The sequence below is a fragment of the Eupeodes corollae genome, chromosome 3, assembly GCF_945859685.1.
Source record: "Eupeodes corollae chromosome 3, idEupCoro1.1, whole genome shotgun sequence".
In the NCBI taxonomy this organism is placed as follows: Eukaryota; Metazoa; Arthropoda; class Insecta; order Diptera; family Syrphidae; genus Eupeodes; species Eupeodes corollae.
In genome coordinates this window covers 80549229-80567288 of record NC_079149.1, presented here as the reverse complement: position 1 = coordinate 80567288, position 18060 = coordinate 80549229, and the positions used below count along the sequence as shown (strand labels likewise).

At 32.5% G+C, this 18060-nt stretch overlaps 1 protein-coding gene across 4 annotated transcripts; it reads left to right on the top strand.

The window, feature by feature from the left end:
* The first annotated feature begins 1284 nt into the window (after positions 1-1284).
* LOC129950028 (serrate RNA effector molecule homolog) lies at positions 1285-17592 on the top strand. 4 transcript variants are annotated; one of them, XR_008782078.1, is made up of 10 exons: positions 1285-1578; positions 1668-1798; positions 7734-7882; positions 9018-9297; positions 9881-9947; positions 14692-15813; positions 16093-16811; positions 16870-16986; positions 17146-17333; positions 17449-17592. XR_008782078.1 is itself a non-coding variant. In XM_056061793.1 (9 exons), exons 2-9 carry the CDS (start codon positions 1671-1673, stop codon positions 17516-17518), a joined length of 2652 nt encoding a protein of 883 aa, XP_055917768.1. In that variant the 5' UTR covers positions 1285-1578; positions 1668-1670; the 3' UTR covers positions 17519-17592. The 4 variants fall into 4 exon arrangements, 3 of the variants coding, with proteins under 3 accessions (XP_055917768.1, XP_055917769.1, XP_055917767.1); XM_056061793.1 differs by lacking the exon at positions 17146-17333; XM_056061794.1 differs by lacking the exon at positions 17449-17592 and having other exon boundaries at positions 7746-7882; positions 17146-17406.
* The last annotated feature ends 468 nt before the right edge of the window (positions 17593-18060 follow it).

The following is an 18060-nucleotide window of genomic DNA, read 5'->3' as shown; positions in this document are numbered from 1 at the left end:
CAGTCGATGGTTGTGACAAAGTGTCGCAGTATAGTTGTAGTACAGGGCGAGAAATGTAATTCGCTTGGCGACAAGTTTATGGTTCATGTAATAATATCATCATGGTAGTCTACGATCACGTATACGAAAGTGGTCATTTCCCTATCACCAGGACTATCTTCCTATATAAAAATATAACACCTATAAAATTGCAAAACAGTAAATGTTTCCAACAAACTGGAATTCAGTAGAAAAATATTTAGATTTTAAGTTAAGATATGTAGAGAAGATGTTAAATTTGGTGAGAAGATATTAATTTTGCAGATGAAAGCAAATTTAAAAAAGAAAAGAAAGGGTTATAAAATTAAGAAAATTATACTTGTTGACAGACAATCAATTAACAAAACTGAATATAAATGGTTGTGTATTTAACAAAACTTACCTGAAAATAAATATAAAAGTTCTCCAAACAGCAAATATATTAGTCTTGTAATTATTTCTATTTTGATCTGTAAAATATCACTTTTGTTTTCATTAATTTTCACTTTCATTAATTTCATTGAATTCGCAAAAATTGTGTTTTGTTTTATTTTTTATTTTCGTTGTCAAAATACTTACCTCGCTGTTGATCTGACAAAACTGGGAACAACTCAAGTTAGGCCACGTTCACGTTGCAGTTCTAGGGTGCGCCTATACTTTCTGCATGATTTTTTCTGTTTTTAGCTAAACTTTTCATAAAAATCATAGAATTTGTTTGCCAAAAGCAGTCAAATATTATTTTTAGCACAGTTTCTCTAAAAAGAAGTTGCAAAATTAATTGTTCTTAAAATATTGCATTCATTTTTCAATTTTTAAATTCAGCGGATCTCTTTTTTGAACGGCTGAGTTCACCTCATAGTTTTTTCCCCCGCGGTCGAGCAATGTGGTCACAAATACACAACTTGAATGGCGTGGTCTAAATCCTCCCAATTCAAGCTGCTCTTGAGCTTGTAGGCAGAAAGAGAGCAAACCCATTAAGTCGGGACTCTAGATAATATATTTCCTCTATGGTTGGTATAGGAAGCGATTAATGTTGGTCACATATGCAAGTTCCTTATAAGGCGTTCATCACTTTACATTATTTATATTTTTTTAAAATGGAATGTAATACAGAGAACGTATGTTTGGTGAGGTGAAATTGTCACTGCTTTAGATGTGTGCGTGTCTGATGACTTTTCAGATTCGAAGCGAAGGGAAAATGGAATGACAGCCCAGGCTTGAGATCTTTATACTTAGTGTCTGTGACTCTTCTCTTTGACTCTAGTTAAGATTACAGATTACATCTCCTCATCTAAAACACGCCAAGTCGCCGAGCCGAAATTGAAACTCCTAGAAAAAAAACACTAACTTCAAACTTTCTTTTTAAATATAATTTTGGAGATATATAAAATTCAAAATCAGAGTCCCAGCTATTTTTTATCACCAGTTCTATTTATTAATTCAAAGAATAATATTATTGAGTGTACTTTTTTATGTATGCGCATGAATTTTTGAAATAATTTTTTTTATAGAAAAAGGTGCAAGCATATTGTATTAGTTGAATACAAATTACAAATCAAGGTAAAGTTCCGAGTATTATATTCTCTATGTTCTAATTTTACTTCTAAGTGGTCAATTGAAATAATATAATGAAATAAATTGGGTTACAGAAAATGGCAGATTCTGATGATGAGTACGACAGAAAGCGACGCGACAAATTCCGCGGAGAAAGAAGTTCGGGTGATAGTTACAGATCGGATCGTCGGGGCGATGACCGCCGGCGTGATGAATGGTCAGACAGGTAAGTTCGGTTTTGTCAGAAATTTCATTTTGTATATTTATGATGAGTAACCAACAAAAATTATTTTTGAAATTCAGAAAGAACAAATAAATAATTCACCTAAAAGTGAAGTTATATAAATAAGACTATTATGTAGAGCTTAGTAACTTTGTCATTTGAATTTAAAGAGACCTTGCTTTAAACCCGGTAGTTCTGATAAGAGATTGGTGTTCTTTTGGAGTATGACTACACAATATGTATACGTCATCGGCGTGAAAGCAATGACCAGTCTTGTATGTTTTGATCGTACTAATTCCTTCTAACAAGAAGTAGCCGATAAGGGACATCCCTATTTAAACCATTAATTTTGTTTGAGACTTCGTTAAAACTTGATCAATTGAAAAATTAAAAGATAATATGACGAGTTTATATTGATAAAATCAGCGATTCCTTGAGCTATTTCGCCGCATTCAGAAAAAAAATCAGGGGATTTTCATTTCGGAAAGTTCCAAAAGATATTTATGAAATGCCCCGCCGAAGCTTAACATTCTAGAACTGGCCAGAGTAGGACAAGTGGACATAGGCTGGAGAGTACCTCGCGGAGAGTTGACTAATTACTCTCGACATTCGATCTTTTTGAAAGTCACTCGCAAGTGGACAGATGTGTTTAACACTATCCGAGATAAGCTCACGGAATACCAACACAGTTCTTATTTTGCGAAAAGCTGTCGAGAGTGAACATGGCAAAACAGTGGACATTGTAGACCAACCATCATACAATTAACCTTTAGTTTTGCGATTCATATGCTTATAAGTCTGTAAAATTCTAAGGGTTACAAGTATACGCTCGCGTTCGGGTATACTTTCCTTTAATTGGGTAACTTTTTAAAAAATTATGTTGTTAAGGATCTTCCATTTGAAGCTCTCTTGAAAGACCAGACCGCGCACCGAATTGGTTAAGACTATCTACACACGGTTTGACCCAACATTGTTTTATTTTTTTAATAACAGTACTGATAATTAAACCAGCTGCAACCCTTCGCTTGTAAGAATACATGTATCAATATTCTAGATGAGAGCTCGTCATAGCAAAATTTTAAAAATTTGGCTCTCAAATGGACAGTCTCCCAAAAGTTGCTCTAGAGAGTTAACTAGTAGAAGTACTCTCAAATGGACATGCTACTTTAATTTTGTCTGCGCAGCTATGGCAGTGAGTATTGTGAGGGATACCCAGCTTTGCTGCATGGTCTCCTATAGGCCAATATCCGGTACATATTTACCCTTTCCGCAAGTGAGATATGAAGGACCGATCCTTGCCAGACCAACTCATCAGCCTGTATATTTCCATCAATGCAACTATGAACTGAAACCCAAGTAAGAGTGACAATGAGGTTGATGTTGAGGCTGGATAGTTCATCTTTACATTTTTGGGCCAGTATAGAGGACGTTGTGTACGAATTGATAGCTATAATAGCCGACTGGCTGTCAGTGTAGATAGCCGTGTTTCTATTTTGGTTTAAGTTTGATTTGAGTATTTTGATTGCTTCTCTGATTGCTTGTAATTCGGCCTGGAATACACTGGTACAATTAGGTAGCCGAAAAGACTGAGAGATATTTACGGACTCCACACTCGTCACTAAAGATAGTAGTATCGAAGTCTTTCGCAACTATGTTATCCTTCCAATACTATCTGACAGGAAAGATGACATTAAAATTTTCACTGAGGTTTAAGGAAGAGGTGCAGTAGTAGGTTTCCTGTGGCCGACACTATATATTCTTTGAACATTCCTTATTTTCTCGATATTGTATTTCTTACCAGCATCGCTTTAGTCGTAAAGTTTTTAATAATCTATTTTTTTATATTTCAAAGGCATTTGATTGAGCTCCTCCCATACCAGAAATACGAACATACGGTATCAAGATTCTCCTTTGGTGGGTTATAAATTACCTTTGAGATCATTAATTTCTAGTAATATTGAATTGTTTTAAATCTAATATGCATTTAACTGGTTTGCCAATGATAGAGCTCTTAGTTGGTTATATGTATTTTAAGATTTACTTTCTTATTCTGACTGTTAACTCAACTCAGATTTTTTGGTATAAAGTTATGCCAGACGAACGTGGAATACACGTCTCAATATTTTTCACCCATTACAACGTATACAAATTTAAAACTACTGTTCATCGGTATCTCCTTTATAATCCTACCTTACTTTTCTATTGCTCGCTTGTTGTCAAACTTAGAAGAACCCACAACACAAGCACCTTCAAAACCCTTTTTTTTCAAACCTTTGGCCAGTGATCTATAAATATTTATTAAAATGAATTTTTGTTTTCATAATTCTTTTTATTTGTTTAAGATACGATTTTTTTTAAACATATTCAAAGCTCTCATTTGGTCTATCTCAACTTTTGTATTAAATCACATCTGTAAATTATATTGTAAAGCAAACAATGAAATTTAATCTCAATGTTTAACTATTACTTGTCAATGGTATTACGTGTTTTATTTAAACATTCATAACTCTGGTTATTTTAAGATCATAAGAAAATTGTATTTAAAAGTTAAAAGAAATTACCAAAAAAAAATAGATTGTGATTTGAAATGTATAAAGCATATTTAAGACAATTACCCTCTATGCGTTTTTTTGAATTGAAATGTATTGCTTTATTTCTGATTGTCTTTCCTTTTTTAATTAATCACAGCAACAGGAGCTATTTTTACTGAACGTCACAACAACGGGTTAAATTTTTCTTATGTTTTTTTTTTATAATTAAGTAATAATTGTATTCGTTTTCATAGAACATGTATATTACTTTTTAAGGATTTCAAAACGTTGTTAATAACTATATACAGACATGAACATTAAAATAGACACAGAGACAGTTGATAAGAGTAAAACCAAATTAAAACAACAACATGCATTACTTACTTAAGGTGGCGCTACAGTCCTGTATGAACTAGGGCCTCACCCAACAAACTTCTCCATCTAGCTCGGTCCCTATCTAGATGTCTCCAGTTTCGCGCTCCAAGTTGGGTGATGTCACCTTCCACTTGTACGCGCAACCTGATCCGCGGTCTTCCCCTACTGCGCTGTCCTGTGGGTGTGGATTGGAAGACTTTCCGGGCCGGAAGGTTGGTTTCCATGCTCTCTACGTGACCCAGCCATCTTAGTCGTTGGACTTTTACCCTTCTCGCTAAGTCTTCTTCGCTGTACAGCCTACAGCTCGTCGTTCCATTTTCTCCTCCCCTCCCCTTCGATGTAGATCACACGAAGAACTTTTCTCTCGAAGCGACCCAAGGTGCTTTCATCCGCTTTTGTCATAGTCCATGCTTCTGCACCATATAGCAGGACGGGGATGATAAAGGTCTTATATAGCAACACTTTGGTCCCTCGAGAGAGGACTTTACCACTCAATTGCTTTCTTAGTCCAAAGAAACAGCGGTTAGCAAGAGTTATTCTGAGTTTGATCTCAGCGCTGGTGTTGTTTTCAACAACAACATGCATTAGAAGTAGTTTTAACCGTTATCAAAAAAGAAAGTTAGACTCTTATGCAAAATAACATGGGATTTTATTTTTTTTTTTGCTTGTTGATTGTTTGGAGATGAATCGTTTCTAAGGTAAGACTGTGCTTTTGGTGGACATTAAAATAGAAACACATTGGAACACAGACCTTAATATTTAACTAGTATCAAAAATATTACTTTTTAATATTTTTTTTACTTTTATAAAACAATAAGTTCACTTTAAGACGTAAATTAAAATTATTTCAATAATATTACAATTGATTCTAAGGAAAACATTAGTCGCGGTAAGCATTGTTCTCTAGAAAATAAAGCTATAATTTTAGTTCTACGAAGTGAGGGAAAATCTTTGAGAATAATGAGAAGATCTCTCAAGTTAATTGCAAAAGCAATTTGACCGCTTTAAGCAAAAAAAAAGAAGAGAAAACCAAGTAAAACAACCCCAAGAGAAGACTGAAAGATCCTAAGAAGTCTTTAAGGAAAATAAAAAAACAAACTAAAGCTTCCAATAACTTTCCAGAACTGTTCGTGGAAGACTTGTTGAAGCTAACTTGCTCAGAGGGATCCCAAGAATGGTACCCTTTTCTAAGGAAGAAAAAATATAACAACACGGTTTCAATTCGCACACGATCATTTTAATTGGAATGGCCTTAAAGGAAGGAAAAAGTGGAGAAATGTTTTGTGGATGGACGAAACATAGATACATTTGTTCGGAAGTGATTTAAGACAAACCGTTAGAAAGCTTCCTTTAAAAGAACTAAATACCAAATACCAAACACCAGAAAACGGTCAAGAATGGTGGCGGCAGTATCATACTTTGGGGTTAATTTTTTGGTATTTCGTTGGACCAATACATTTGATTGAGGGTAAAATGGATCAAAATATGAAGGCGAATATCATGAACGATGCGATGCTGCCTTATGCGGTGAGAACATGCCTCTCAAATGTGTTCTACAGCAGGACAACAACCCTAAGCAAACATCTTAATCTACTCAAAAGTATTTTAAAGACCAAAAATCACCATATTGGAGTGGCCATCCCAATAACCCTAAGCAAACATCTAAATCTACTCAAAAGTATTTTAAAGACCAAAAATCACCATATTGGAGTGGCCATCCCAATTGCCTCACTTGAATCCCATAGAACATTTTGGTGGCGATTTAAAATGCGCGGTTTGGAAACATTTAACAAAAAAAAAGCCGGACTGTAGAGAATTGTTCAACAGGATTGGTACAATTTTTCAATTCAATAGATGTCGCAGATTATTTGACTCAATGTCCAACAGATGTAGTACCCGTAGCGTGATGGTTAGTGCGTTGGACTGTCATGCAAGAGGTCTTTGGTTCGAACCCTGCCTGTGCCAGCTAAATAAAAAAAATCACGGGTACTGCCTTTTGTGAGGAATTGACAAATCCTCCAAGAGTAATTCTTGTCATGAAAAGTGTTTTTTTTTTTTAAATTAGCCGTTCGGATTCAACATATAAACAGAAGGACCCTCCATCTCTGAAAACATTACTCGCACGCTGTTGCGTTCCCTAATTTATTTTATTTTATGTTCAACAGATGTAACACTGTAATTAAAGCTAAGGGCCAGGCTACCAGATATTAAAATAACTTTAAAATCCAGAATAGCTTTGCATTAAATTTAAATTTTTAAAATCTTTGTATCTATTTAAAGTCCAAGAAATGTATTCTTTTTTTTGCAATTATGTATTTAAAATATTTTAAGTTATAATTTAACCATAAATAAAGGGTAATTTTAATTTGGAATTAAAAAATAAATACAAAAATGAAGACCTAACTTAAAAAAAGAAATCTCTTATTTTAAATTAAAAATTTGAATTTTTAAAACACTGTTTGGTGTTTCTATTTTAATGTCCATTTCTGTATATTAATTTAAAAAAAAGTTGTGTTTATGAATTTATGGCCCTGAAGGAAAACAAAATTAGCACGGCCCATGCTAGAAACTAGATATCATATTACCTAGGCACGATATCGAATTTATTGTATTCAATTACGAGGGCGGTTTTTTTCTTTAATAAAATTGAAAATTAGTACTAATATCACAATTACCGTTAACATGGGTCGGAGTACACCAAAGTTAGCTTCTTTTTATTCCCAATAAATGACAAAAAGTCAGCTCTTACATTACTCTTTTACTTCAAAAAATGTTTACTTTTTTTTAGAGCTTACTCATACGCCATATATCATTGGCCAATTCTTTATCTGTCCAAATAAATAGTTTAAAAATAGTGAATGATGCAATAAAACGTTTGTTATTTTGCAGTTAGTATTTTAATAATTTCAGTATCTTTTTATTATTTTTTTTTTCACTAAAATTAAAAACAAATGGAATATCTAAACCTGGACGTAGTTGAGAGGGTCTATTGCAACAAATAACTTTTATTTTTTATTCATATTCATATCTAGAAACCCTTTTAGAAGTGGCAGAGCACGACCAGATTATCGTGATTATCGAGGACCACGAGAAAAATATTCACCTGGCAGAGAACTTCCACCTGCTAAGAGAATAAGACCGGATTGGGGAGAAGATATTCGGCCGAACCCGCGTTATGGTGGTAAGATTAAAGTTTATTTCAAATATAATATAAATATAAAAAATGTTTTGCTTTAACAAAGCAGTCTTAAAACAAAATTTTAATATTTGTATCTCAAAAACATTTGACCGTCTTCGAAACTTGTGAATTTTTTGGTAGAAATACTAAGAAGATTTTATATTTATTTTATTTACAAGAAGATTTATTGGATCCTCAGAATGAATATTTCAAAAACAAATTTCTTTAGAATAAATAAATAAGAGACATTTATTGTTCATTTAGTCAGGTTAATAACAAATCCCATCGTAATTGATAGTTTCAAATTGCTTGCATTATATCTGCTTTTAAAAATATGACTCTGTCTTAAATGTCTACGTTGCTAACTTGGTACGCACCAGGAAAGATTTTAAGACACAATTTCTAGGAAAATGAATTACAAAAACTCAAGCTCCAAGGTGGCTATATGCAAACTAGAATTAATTTAATTAAATTGAAACAAAAAAATTCAACTAAATTTCAAATATAATTTATCATTAAATAAAATAAATTGTGAAAAGTTTTGTTTTTTGAGTTTAAATCAAATGTTCCTATTTTTATGGCCAGCATTTTCTTAAGCCTGCAGCTAATTAAAGTTAATATTTTGGTAACCGAAATTACTATTTATGCATCAGAAAAACAAAAATAAATAAATTAGTTGGTGCAACAGTCGGTTGAGAACTAGGTCCTAGTGACTTACAACTCTCAACCATTCCTGTGTGCCAGTAATGTTGTCAGGGATGGAGGGTGCCTACAGTCTTAAGCCGAATACAAACCGCTAATTTGAGAAAGAGTGATTCTTGACTCTTGAAATGTGCTAAGATAATTGCAACGACTTAAACTTATCCTCTAAACCATAAAAAGCTAAATTTCACATTAACTATCAAAAGAAAATTAGCTGCAACCACAATCTTTTCGTAGTTTAGTGCTACTTAATCAATCTATTACAATAAAAGTACACAATTTATACAAAAGCACTCAATAATATTTTAATTTTATCCAAAGACTTAGTTTATCAGGTAAAGATAAAGACTTAATAATTGAAAAATAGTTTTAAGAAGGCTTACATTTTGCTATATCCAAGTACACAAGTATTTGAATTTGTTTATCTTTTTTCCAGGCTATGACCAGTATCTTTTGCACAACTGGAGTCATGATCATTATCCCAATCATGGATTACATGGTTACCATCTTCCTTCAAACGTTCATCCTCGAGAAGCACCAGCGTCAATGAACGATTTACAAACTCAACCAGCAATGCTCACGCTTAAACAATTTCTTGACACTCAAGAAGACACCATATCCGACTCGGACGTTCTTCGCAAGTATAGCGAATATAAGTTGGATTTCAAACGTCAACAGCTTAATGAGTTTTTTATAACTCACAAAGATGAAGAATGGTAAGAAACTTAGCAGAAATATGCTTTTAATAACCAAAGATCCATAAGTCTCTTATTTTGTTGTATAAAAGATATAAAAAGTTCTCCCAACAGCTACTTACGATCGATGTTTAATCATTTGCCGTTAGTATGGTTATAAAATACTTCATTTGAAATATGTATTTGTTGCTGCACCGTGATAATTTGCACTTGGCGAGCAATGCCACAGTGTGTTGAATGAATCGCGTTTTACATTTTCATTTCGTTATAATAATTAATTAAAAAAAAACTTAATAAGCAATTAAAATAATTGAAGTTGAGGTAAGATTTGGGAAGTAATCTTTTAATTATATAAACATTTTATTTTAACTGTTCACTTTATTTGTATGAGTGTAAAAAACTTAATATGATCAGACAGATGTACTTTTTTATTTATAATCTGTCGATTGCACCGGTGCAGTCCTATCGATCCATAAATGAATAGCGGGAAAATATAATATTATTGTGTTAAGCTTTCCATAAAAAAACTTACTGAGCACAAAAATATAAAACATATTAAAAAAATCAATAATAATCTAATTTTCCCTTTTCTGAATTCTAACAGGTTCAAAAGCAAATACCATCCAACAGAGTCGGTAAAACGTAAAGAGGAGCAAAGATCATTTTTAAAAGTAAGTCCATATTAGTGTTTTTTTTTTCACTTGTTATAATAATACATTACAAAAATAATACACTTTAAAAATACAATAACATGGAATACAACATAATTAAATACAAACAAATTAAATTACAAATAAAGGTAAACTAACAATGAAGTGTGTGGTACACTGGGCTTCATTGTGTTTTTAGGAATTTAAAAATGTTCAAAGTTGATGAATAAAAACAATGCAGTTGAAGAAGCTTTATCCGATGTTCATAAGGAGAAAGGAAAAGGTGTAAGGATCAGACCATGGTGGCCCTCTTAAGACGAAGCGTATGATGTTGCGTTATGCAGATTCTATTCTATTTTTGTCGATTTCATAAAAAGGTGTGCATATCTGGAATCGTACAAATTCTAACAAAGAGTTGGCTTAGATAACGATCCAATTAATATGCTCCCTCAATCAAAAAGAAATCCAAGATCTTTTACAATCAATCAAACTAGGTTTTAAAAAGAAAATCATTATCTGACATGTAATTGGGTGAAACTTTTGTCCACCAAATAACAAAATACATAAAACAAAGTGATACTTTGTCGTTCACAAAAGGATAAATCATTAATAACTTAGATAAAGAGTAGAGGTCCTAAATGACCACCCTGGGGAACTCCTGATTTGGCAATGAAAGGGTTGGAGAAAGATCGTCTGAATTTATCTTAATACGACCTATTTTAAATACAAGAAAAAATCCATGTGATGTATCCAAGAGGAAACCCAATTGCTCTCAGTTTAAATGTGATTACATCTTAATAAAGATGGTTAAAAACTTTAGAATAATATATCAAGAGATTAGTAACTGTCGAACGTTCTTGTTGTTGTTGTTCACATATAATATTCTTGCAGTTTAATTTTAAACCATCACAAACAACTTATTCAAAAGCTTTGGGAATACTGGGCAGTTTAGAGTTTTGACTAATGTCAGACTTGTTACCCTTTTTAAATGCCTTCTTCCATATTCCTTCGCTTTCAGAGGAATAATAAGTAAGACCAATAAATGTAATGATTTTTTCTAATGCCATTTAAGCATTATTAAAGGTAGTCCGAAAGAAATTCTTATAATCAATGAAAGATTTGTGAACATTTGACGGAACTGTATTTCTTGCAATGGATGAACGTTTTTTGACCTTAAGTTGGATAAAATTGGTATATTCTCAATATCACAAGCAAACAGGTGTTCGGAAAGCTGATGCAAATAAGCTTTTCAAAAATCAAATCATGTGAATTACTATTTTTTAGTAGATGGCTGTCCAAGTCAAGAAAAACGTCAACCTCTAGATGTTGCAGTTTACATTGATGCAAATTTCGTTCACCAATTTTAAAAAAATCGACATTTGCAGCGCGGATGTTGTAAAGTTGTCGTTTTGATAACAAAAAAACTATACAATGTTATGTTTCTACAGATTGCAAAAATTCTTTGTATAAATAAGACTTGTAATTTAATTTTGATTGGGGGTATTACTATGATATCTTAAACGTATCCGACAAAGACAGTGATAATTATTTTGTTTCTTATGGCTTCTAATGGTCTAAAAGGAATTATTAATGAACCAACGTAACTAAATCTTCAAGTACTTGCATTGACCACATTTTTACTCGTTTTAAAGTCAGCAATAAATCCAAATTTTTTGGAAGTATTCTTGACCTAAATATTACTGATCATAAATCGATCATTTTATTTAATGAGTTACAAAATAATCAGAATTCTATTTCAGTAACACAAAGAAAAGGGCATTATACCACCGATTACATATTATTGCAGAATATTTTGAAGCATGAATTTTGGGATCAGGTTTATTCGGAAACGGACCCATCAATTTCGTTTGCTATTCTTATCACAATCTTGCATAAACATATAAAGTCATGTACTTCTGTGTCGATACAAAATTCTAATAAAAAAAATGTCTAAAGCCTTGGATGAATAAGAGTCTTCTTAAGCAGATTAAAAATAGAACACAATTAGTATTAAGCTGAAAATACATCCAATTAATGTAAAGCTAAAAAAGTATTACCTCACACTTTGTAAAGCTGTTAGTACAAATGATGAATTGGCTCGCGAAAAGTATTATTGTAACTTGTTTGAAAAATCAAAAGGCAATATAAAACATGAATGGAAGGCTGTTGACAGCATTTTAGGTAAAACAAAAAAGCTAAACGTAATAGAAACTGATGTTAACTGTATATCAAATAAAATTAATGAATATTTTTCTAAAATATCTGAAATATTGAAGCCATCTAGTAATACCGGTGATGATTGTGATTGTTATAATCAATATTGTCCAGATGCTCAATTCATACAATCAAATAGCTTTGCGTTTAATTCTATAACCTCTTTTGAAACATACAAAATAATTCTAACTTAAAAAAATTAAAATTCTTGCACTTCAGATGGAATATCTAGTAACGTACTTAAAAAAATGCATTCTATGTTTCAGATGTTTTGAGTTACATATTTAACTTAAGTGTTGAACAGGGCTGTTTTCCTGAACAATTTAAATGCGCTGAGGTTATTCCCCTCTTTAAAAAGGGAGATAAGAAAAATATGGTTAACTACCGACCTATTTCTATTCTTCCTATTTTTTAAAATTTTTTTGAAAAACTTATGATTAAAGAATTACTTCTTTCCTGAATAAAAATAGGTTTTTTAGTGAAAATAAATTTGGTTTTCGTTCGGGAAAATCAACCGAAGATGCAAATATTAGGCTATGAAGTCATCTTTATGGCAGTTTGAATAATAATAAATCTACAATGGCTCTCTTCATTGATATGATAAAAGCATTTGATATGGTTGACCACGATTTACTTTTAGGTTTTTCAGTGGTTAAAATCATACTTAAAGGGAAGAGTTCAAAAAGTTATTATCAACGGTACAATAAGTGAAGCTCGTTTTTTAAAAAACGGAGTACCACAAGGATCTGTACTCGGCCCTTTATTTTTCCTAATATATATTAACTCAATTTTTAAGCTTCGATTAAATGGCCTTTCAACGACATTTGCTGATGATATATCATTTACCTACCAGCCTAATTCGGATTTACAATATGGGTTATCTAGCTGGGGTGGTTCCTATCCAAGTACTTTAAGACCGTTATTGATTGCCCAAAAACATCTTGTTAGAATTATTTCCAACAAAAATCGTTAAACCGAAAGTTGGCCTTTATACAAGGAATTGCGAATTCTACCTTTGAGACATCTGTATATTTTCAAAGTACTTAAAGAATTTTTCAAGCAAAGCGGTAATATTCCTAGTAGAAACTCGCAGTTATATAATCTAAGAATAAACAACATGCACCTTGTCAATGAACCCACTGCCCATAAGACTCATTTCATAAATTACCTTTGTCTATCAGACATGTTCAAAACTCAAACTATTTCTTACAAAAAGTAAAGGACTGGCTTTTTACAATTGATTTAAATTCTATTGATAACTATTATTGAATTTTGTATCATAGTTTTATAATCATATAAAATGTACCATTTTGTTGCTATTTTTGCCAGAATTTTATAATGAATTATTTAGTACCTATAAATATATGTATATACCTACTCTTTTTATATTCAGTTATACTATCTTTGAAATATTTATTGATTTACTTAACTCAATGAACCATTTTTTTATTATTTGTATTGCTGATTGTCACCCCACAACAGTTTCTAATTATTGTAAAATTAAATCACAATGTATCATTCAATACTAACTCTCAAGTTAAAGAATGATAGCTATTATTTATTCCTTTTTTACACTTGCTATTGTACTAGTTTTAAGTTGGAAATGGAAAAATGAATGAATAAAAAATGTTTCTAAAAAAAATACAAAATCAAATACCTACATGCATAATTCCAATGTCTATTCCAATACAATGTTTCGATCGCTGATGATAGTACTCTAAGCTTTTCATATTCGTTTTCAGACTCACATAAATCTTCTTCGGATGTGGAACTGCAACGACAAATTATGATAAGCTGATTAAATTTCGACCTAAACAACATTGTTCAATGGGGAATTAAAAATCGTGTTGAATTTAGTACTTCGAAAACCCACTTTTTCTCCCCCTCTGATCTGGCTGTTATCTAGAGGACTAATATACGTCTAAAGCTTGAGTATAACTTCCTTCTGTGGGCTAGTACTCCTGCAACTTACTTAAACCTCTTATACAGTATTATACAGTAAATACAGAGTATTTAGATTGATTGGTGGTTGTACCATCATCGGATCATTTACGTCGCTCGAAAATGGTCGTAAAGTTTCTTGTTTTACCTTCATTTTAACGGTTTGTACTTATATATATATATAGCCAGCTGCATTCCTCCTCTTTAACAGTTCAACCGTAATACTCTCTGTTAGGAATGATTTTCAGTATACCCTAGAGCCCAACTTCGGTTGTACTGTCAAGTACCGAGATTCGTTCTTTATTTCCCAGCCATTGCAATATTCAGAAATTTAGAATTTGCACACAAATCCTTTCAACCCCCTTTTCCTTTTCTAGTGTTCGCACTGTGCCTTTGTATAATGAGTGTGCGCTTATAATTGAAAAAACATTAAACATGTTTGACTTTGTTATCTAAATCTGTTTTAAAATAATTGTATTAGGGATTACAATTGAATGAGAATACTTGATTAATTTTAGTTTAAATAATATTTAAGGACAAAAACTCGATATAATAAAGAAATCAATAAACATTTAATTTCGAAGTAATAGTTTGATTTACATTTTTACAGAGACGTGCTGATGTTTTCAACGAGCTATTAGAAAATGGAACAGTTTCTGGTGTAACACTAGATTCATCGCAATCCGATCAGTTATTGCGTTTACTTGACACGGTTGTGATTAAATTAGAAGGTGGTACAGACGAAGATCTAAAAGTTTTGGATGAACCATTGCCGGAATTAAAATATCCCGATAAAACCGTTGAAAATCCATTTGAAGAAAGTAATGAATCTAAAGAAGTGAAACCAAAAGTAGAGGTGCGAAGTTCACCGAAGAGAGTATCACCACGCCGAGAAATTCCAACTAATGACGACGAAGAAAATTGGGATGAAGATGAGGCCGCTGAACCCTCATCCACTGATTCCAAGTTTAATAAAGACAAAGAAAAAAAAAGATCGCGTTCAGAATCTAGTAATTCATCATCTTCAAACTCGGGTGACGAAAATGATGCTTTTGATTATACTAAACCAGATAGCTCAACAACAGAGAAAGAAAAAAGCAAAAAAGTTGACTCTGCTGACGAGCAGGAATCTGAAGTCAAACCAGAACTAAAAAATGAAGCTGAAGAAAATGAAAAGCCCCAGGAGGCAGTTCCCGACAATGAAACGAAAACTTTAGATTCTAATGAGGAAAAGAATGAAGTTGATAAAGAACCGGAAGAGAAAGAACCAGAAAAAACTGAAGACAGCATTGAAAAAATAGAAATTGATGATACTACGGAAACAATTAATGTGGAAAAAGAAAAATTTACTCCACAACTGCAGGCGCTCCATCGCACAAGTTCGATATTTTTACGTAATCTTGCCCCTACCATAACTAAAGCTGAAATTGAAGCTATATGCCAGCGCTTTGCTGGTTTTTTGCGGGTTGCAATAGCTGATCCCTTGGCAGAGCGTCGGTGGTTTCGTAGAGGCTGGGTCACATTTAAACGGGATGTTAATATCAAGGAAATTTGTTGGAATTTAAATAATACACGGTTAAGGGATTGTGAAATTGGAGCAATTGTGAACCGAGATCTAAGTCGAAGAGTAAGGCCGATTAATGGAATAACAGCTCACAAGACCATTGTGCGAAGTGATATAAAATTGTGTGCCAAAATCGCTTTGAATCTGGATGAAAAATTCCATCTATGGGTAAGTTTGGGTCATGAAAATGAGAACTTGAATATGTACGAGAAACAAATGTAAAGAAACCAATTTGTTCTAAGTTCTTGCATGGTCTTTTCTTTTATTAGTTTCTTAGAACTTTATTGCCTTATGCGACCTACAACAAATTAGAATTCTAATCATACACTTTCTTTTATTTATGTTTCTATTTGTGAGTGGACCGTTGTTCCGTTCCAATTTTGTATATCTAAAGCTTGTTAGGTCAAATGCAATAATTAAAACCTGCACTTCTTTTTATCTTTAAAGGATGAAGAGAAAGACAATGAGAATTCTAATGGAAAGGATTCATATGGATTCAAATCAAATAATCCCGTTATGCAAAACATAACAGACTTTCTCATCGAAGAAGCATCTGCTGAAGAAGATGAACTTCTTGGAATTGCTGTTGAAAATAAAGATTCTTCTGAAGGAGAACTTGTGGAAAGAGAGCCACAAATACTATCTGTTCTAGATAAGCTAATATTATATTTGCGCATTGTACATTCAGTTGACTTTTATAATCATTGTGAATATCCGTACGAAGACGAAATGCCTAATCGTTGTGGAATAATCCATACACGCGGACCAATCCCACAGAATAAAGTTTCGATAAATGACATTCAAGATTACATTAAAAACTTTGAAAACAAAATGCAAGCATTTTTGACGAAGCCAACACCAATTGAAGAAGATGAACTTAAGAATCTTGGGCTTAAAGATCCAACAACGGAAGTGGAGAAATTTGTCCAAGCCAACACTCAGGAACTTGCGAAAGATAAATGGTTGTGTCCCTTGTCGGGTAAAAAGTTCAAGGGTCCGGAATTTATTAGAAAGCACATTTTTAACAAGCACGGTGATAAGGTTGATGAAGTTCGTAAAGAAGTGGAATACTTTAACAACTACTTGAAAGATCCGAAGCGGCCGCAACTGCCAGAGCATTCTGGAACCGCCAGACGCACTAATTCAGAGTCTTCGGGTCCTCCGGGGTAAAAAACTTTTTATTTTTTTTTAATATGCTTGACAGTAATAAAATTTCTTCAAAAGATTTCGACCAGGGGGAGGATATATGCCAGCATCCTATCAAACTCCATACAGTGCGTATGCTCCACCATTGATTTTGCCTTCTAGAGGTGGTGGACGAGGATTTGGTGGTGGCAGAAGGTAAATATTTTATTTTTCATTTCAATGAATATTATTAAGTTTATGGTGTAAATTAGTATGTGTATATTTACGATTATTTTCCACTTTCTTTTTGTTTTTTTCTTACAAACAAAATATTATAAACAAATTTATGATTATGGCAACACTACAATTTTCCAGAGAATTGCCATTGGAACACCAACGTCGGGTAATAGGTTACCATGATCTGGATGCCCCAACTAATTTTGACATATTTGATTAAATGAATGAATAAGAATAAATGCAAATAGACAGACAAGATGTTATTTTTTGATTCGATTTTATTTGACAATAAAATGAATCCCTAAAAAAAGTTCATTATTTGTTATGTAAATGCTGTATTATATCTTTCTTTTGAGTGCTTTTTAAACAATAAAATATACATTAATAAACTCGGATGAAGCTACAGCTTTAAAATTATGTTTCTCTTGACTATGTTTACAGACCATTCAACGATTATCGGCCAATTATTCAATATAGAGACTTGGATGCCCCACGTGATGCCCTAGATTAATTTCAATGATGTTTTCTATTACTTTGATATGAACAAATAAAGTATTGTGACAAGCTTCGAAGCTTATAGTAATCCGTAATTTCTTTTATTTAATCAAATGTGAAAGATAAATAAATAAAATTGGTGGCGCAACTGCCCGTTGAGAACTAGGGCCTAGTGACTTACAACCCTCAACCATTCCTGTGTGCGAGTACTGTTGTCAGGGATGGAGAGGACCTACAGTATTAAGCCGAATCCGAACGGTTAATTTGAGGATTTGTACATTTTTCGCAAGAGGTAGTACCAGTGAAAAAATAACTTTAGGTGGCACAGTCAGAAATTGAGCGCAAAAGAACTTTTTTTAATTCATTCTTAAAGGTAGACAAAAATTCATTTCTTTTGGTGAGAACATTTTCATTTTTTAACTTACTTAAAATTAGGTCTCTAAAACAAAAAATAAAACTAACTAAATCTACTTAAAACTAGAACAACCAAATTAGCAAATCTTAACATTCTTTTTAATTTCTTGTTTCGCATTTATTTTGTCTTATAATAAAACAGGT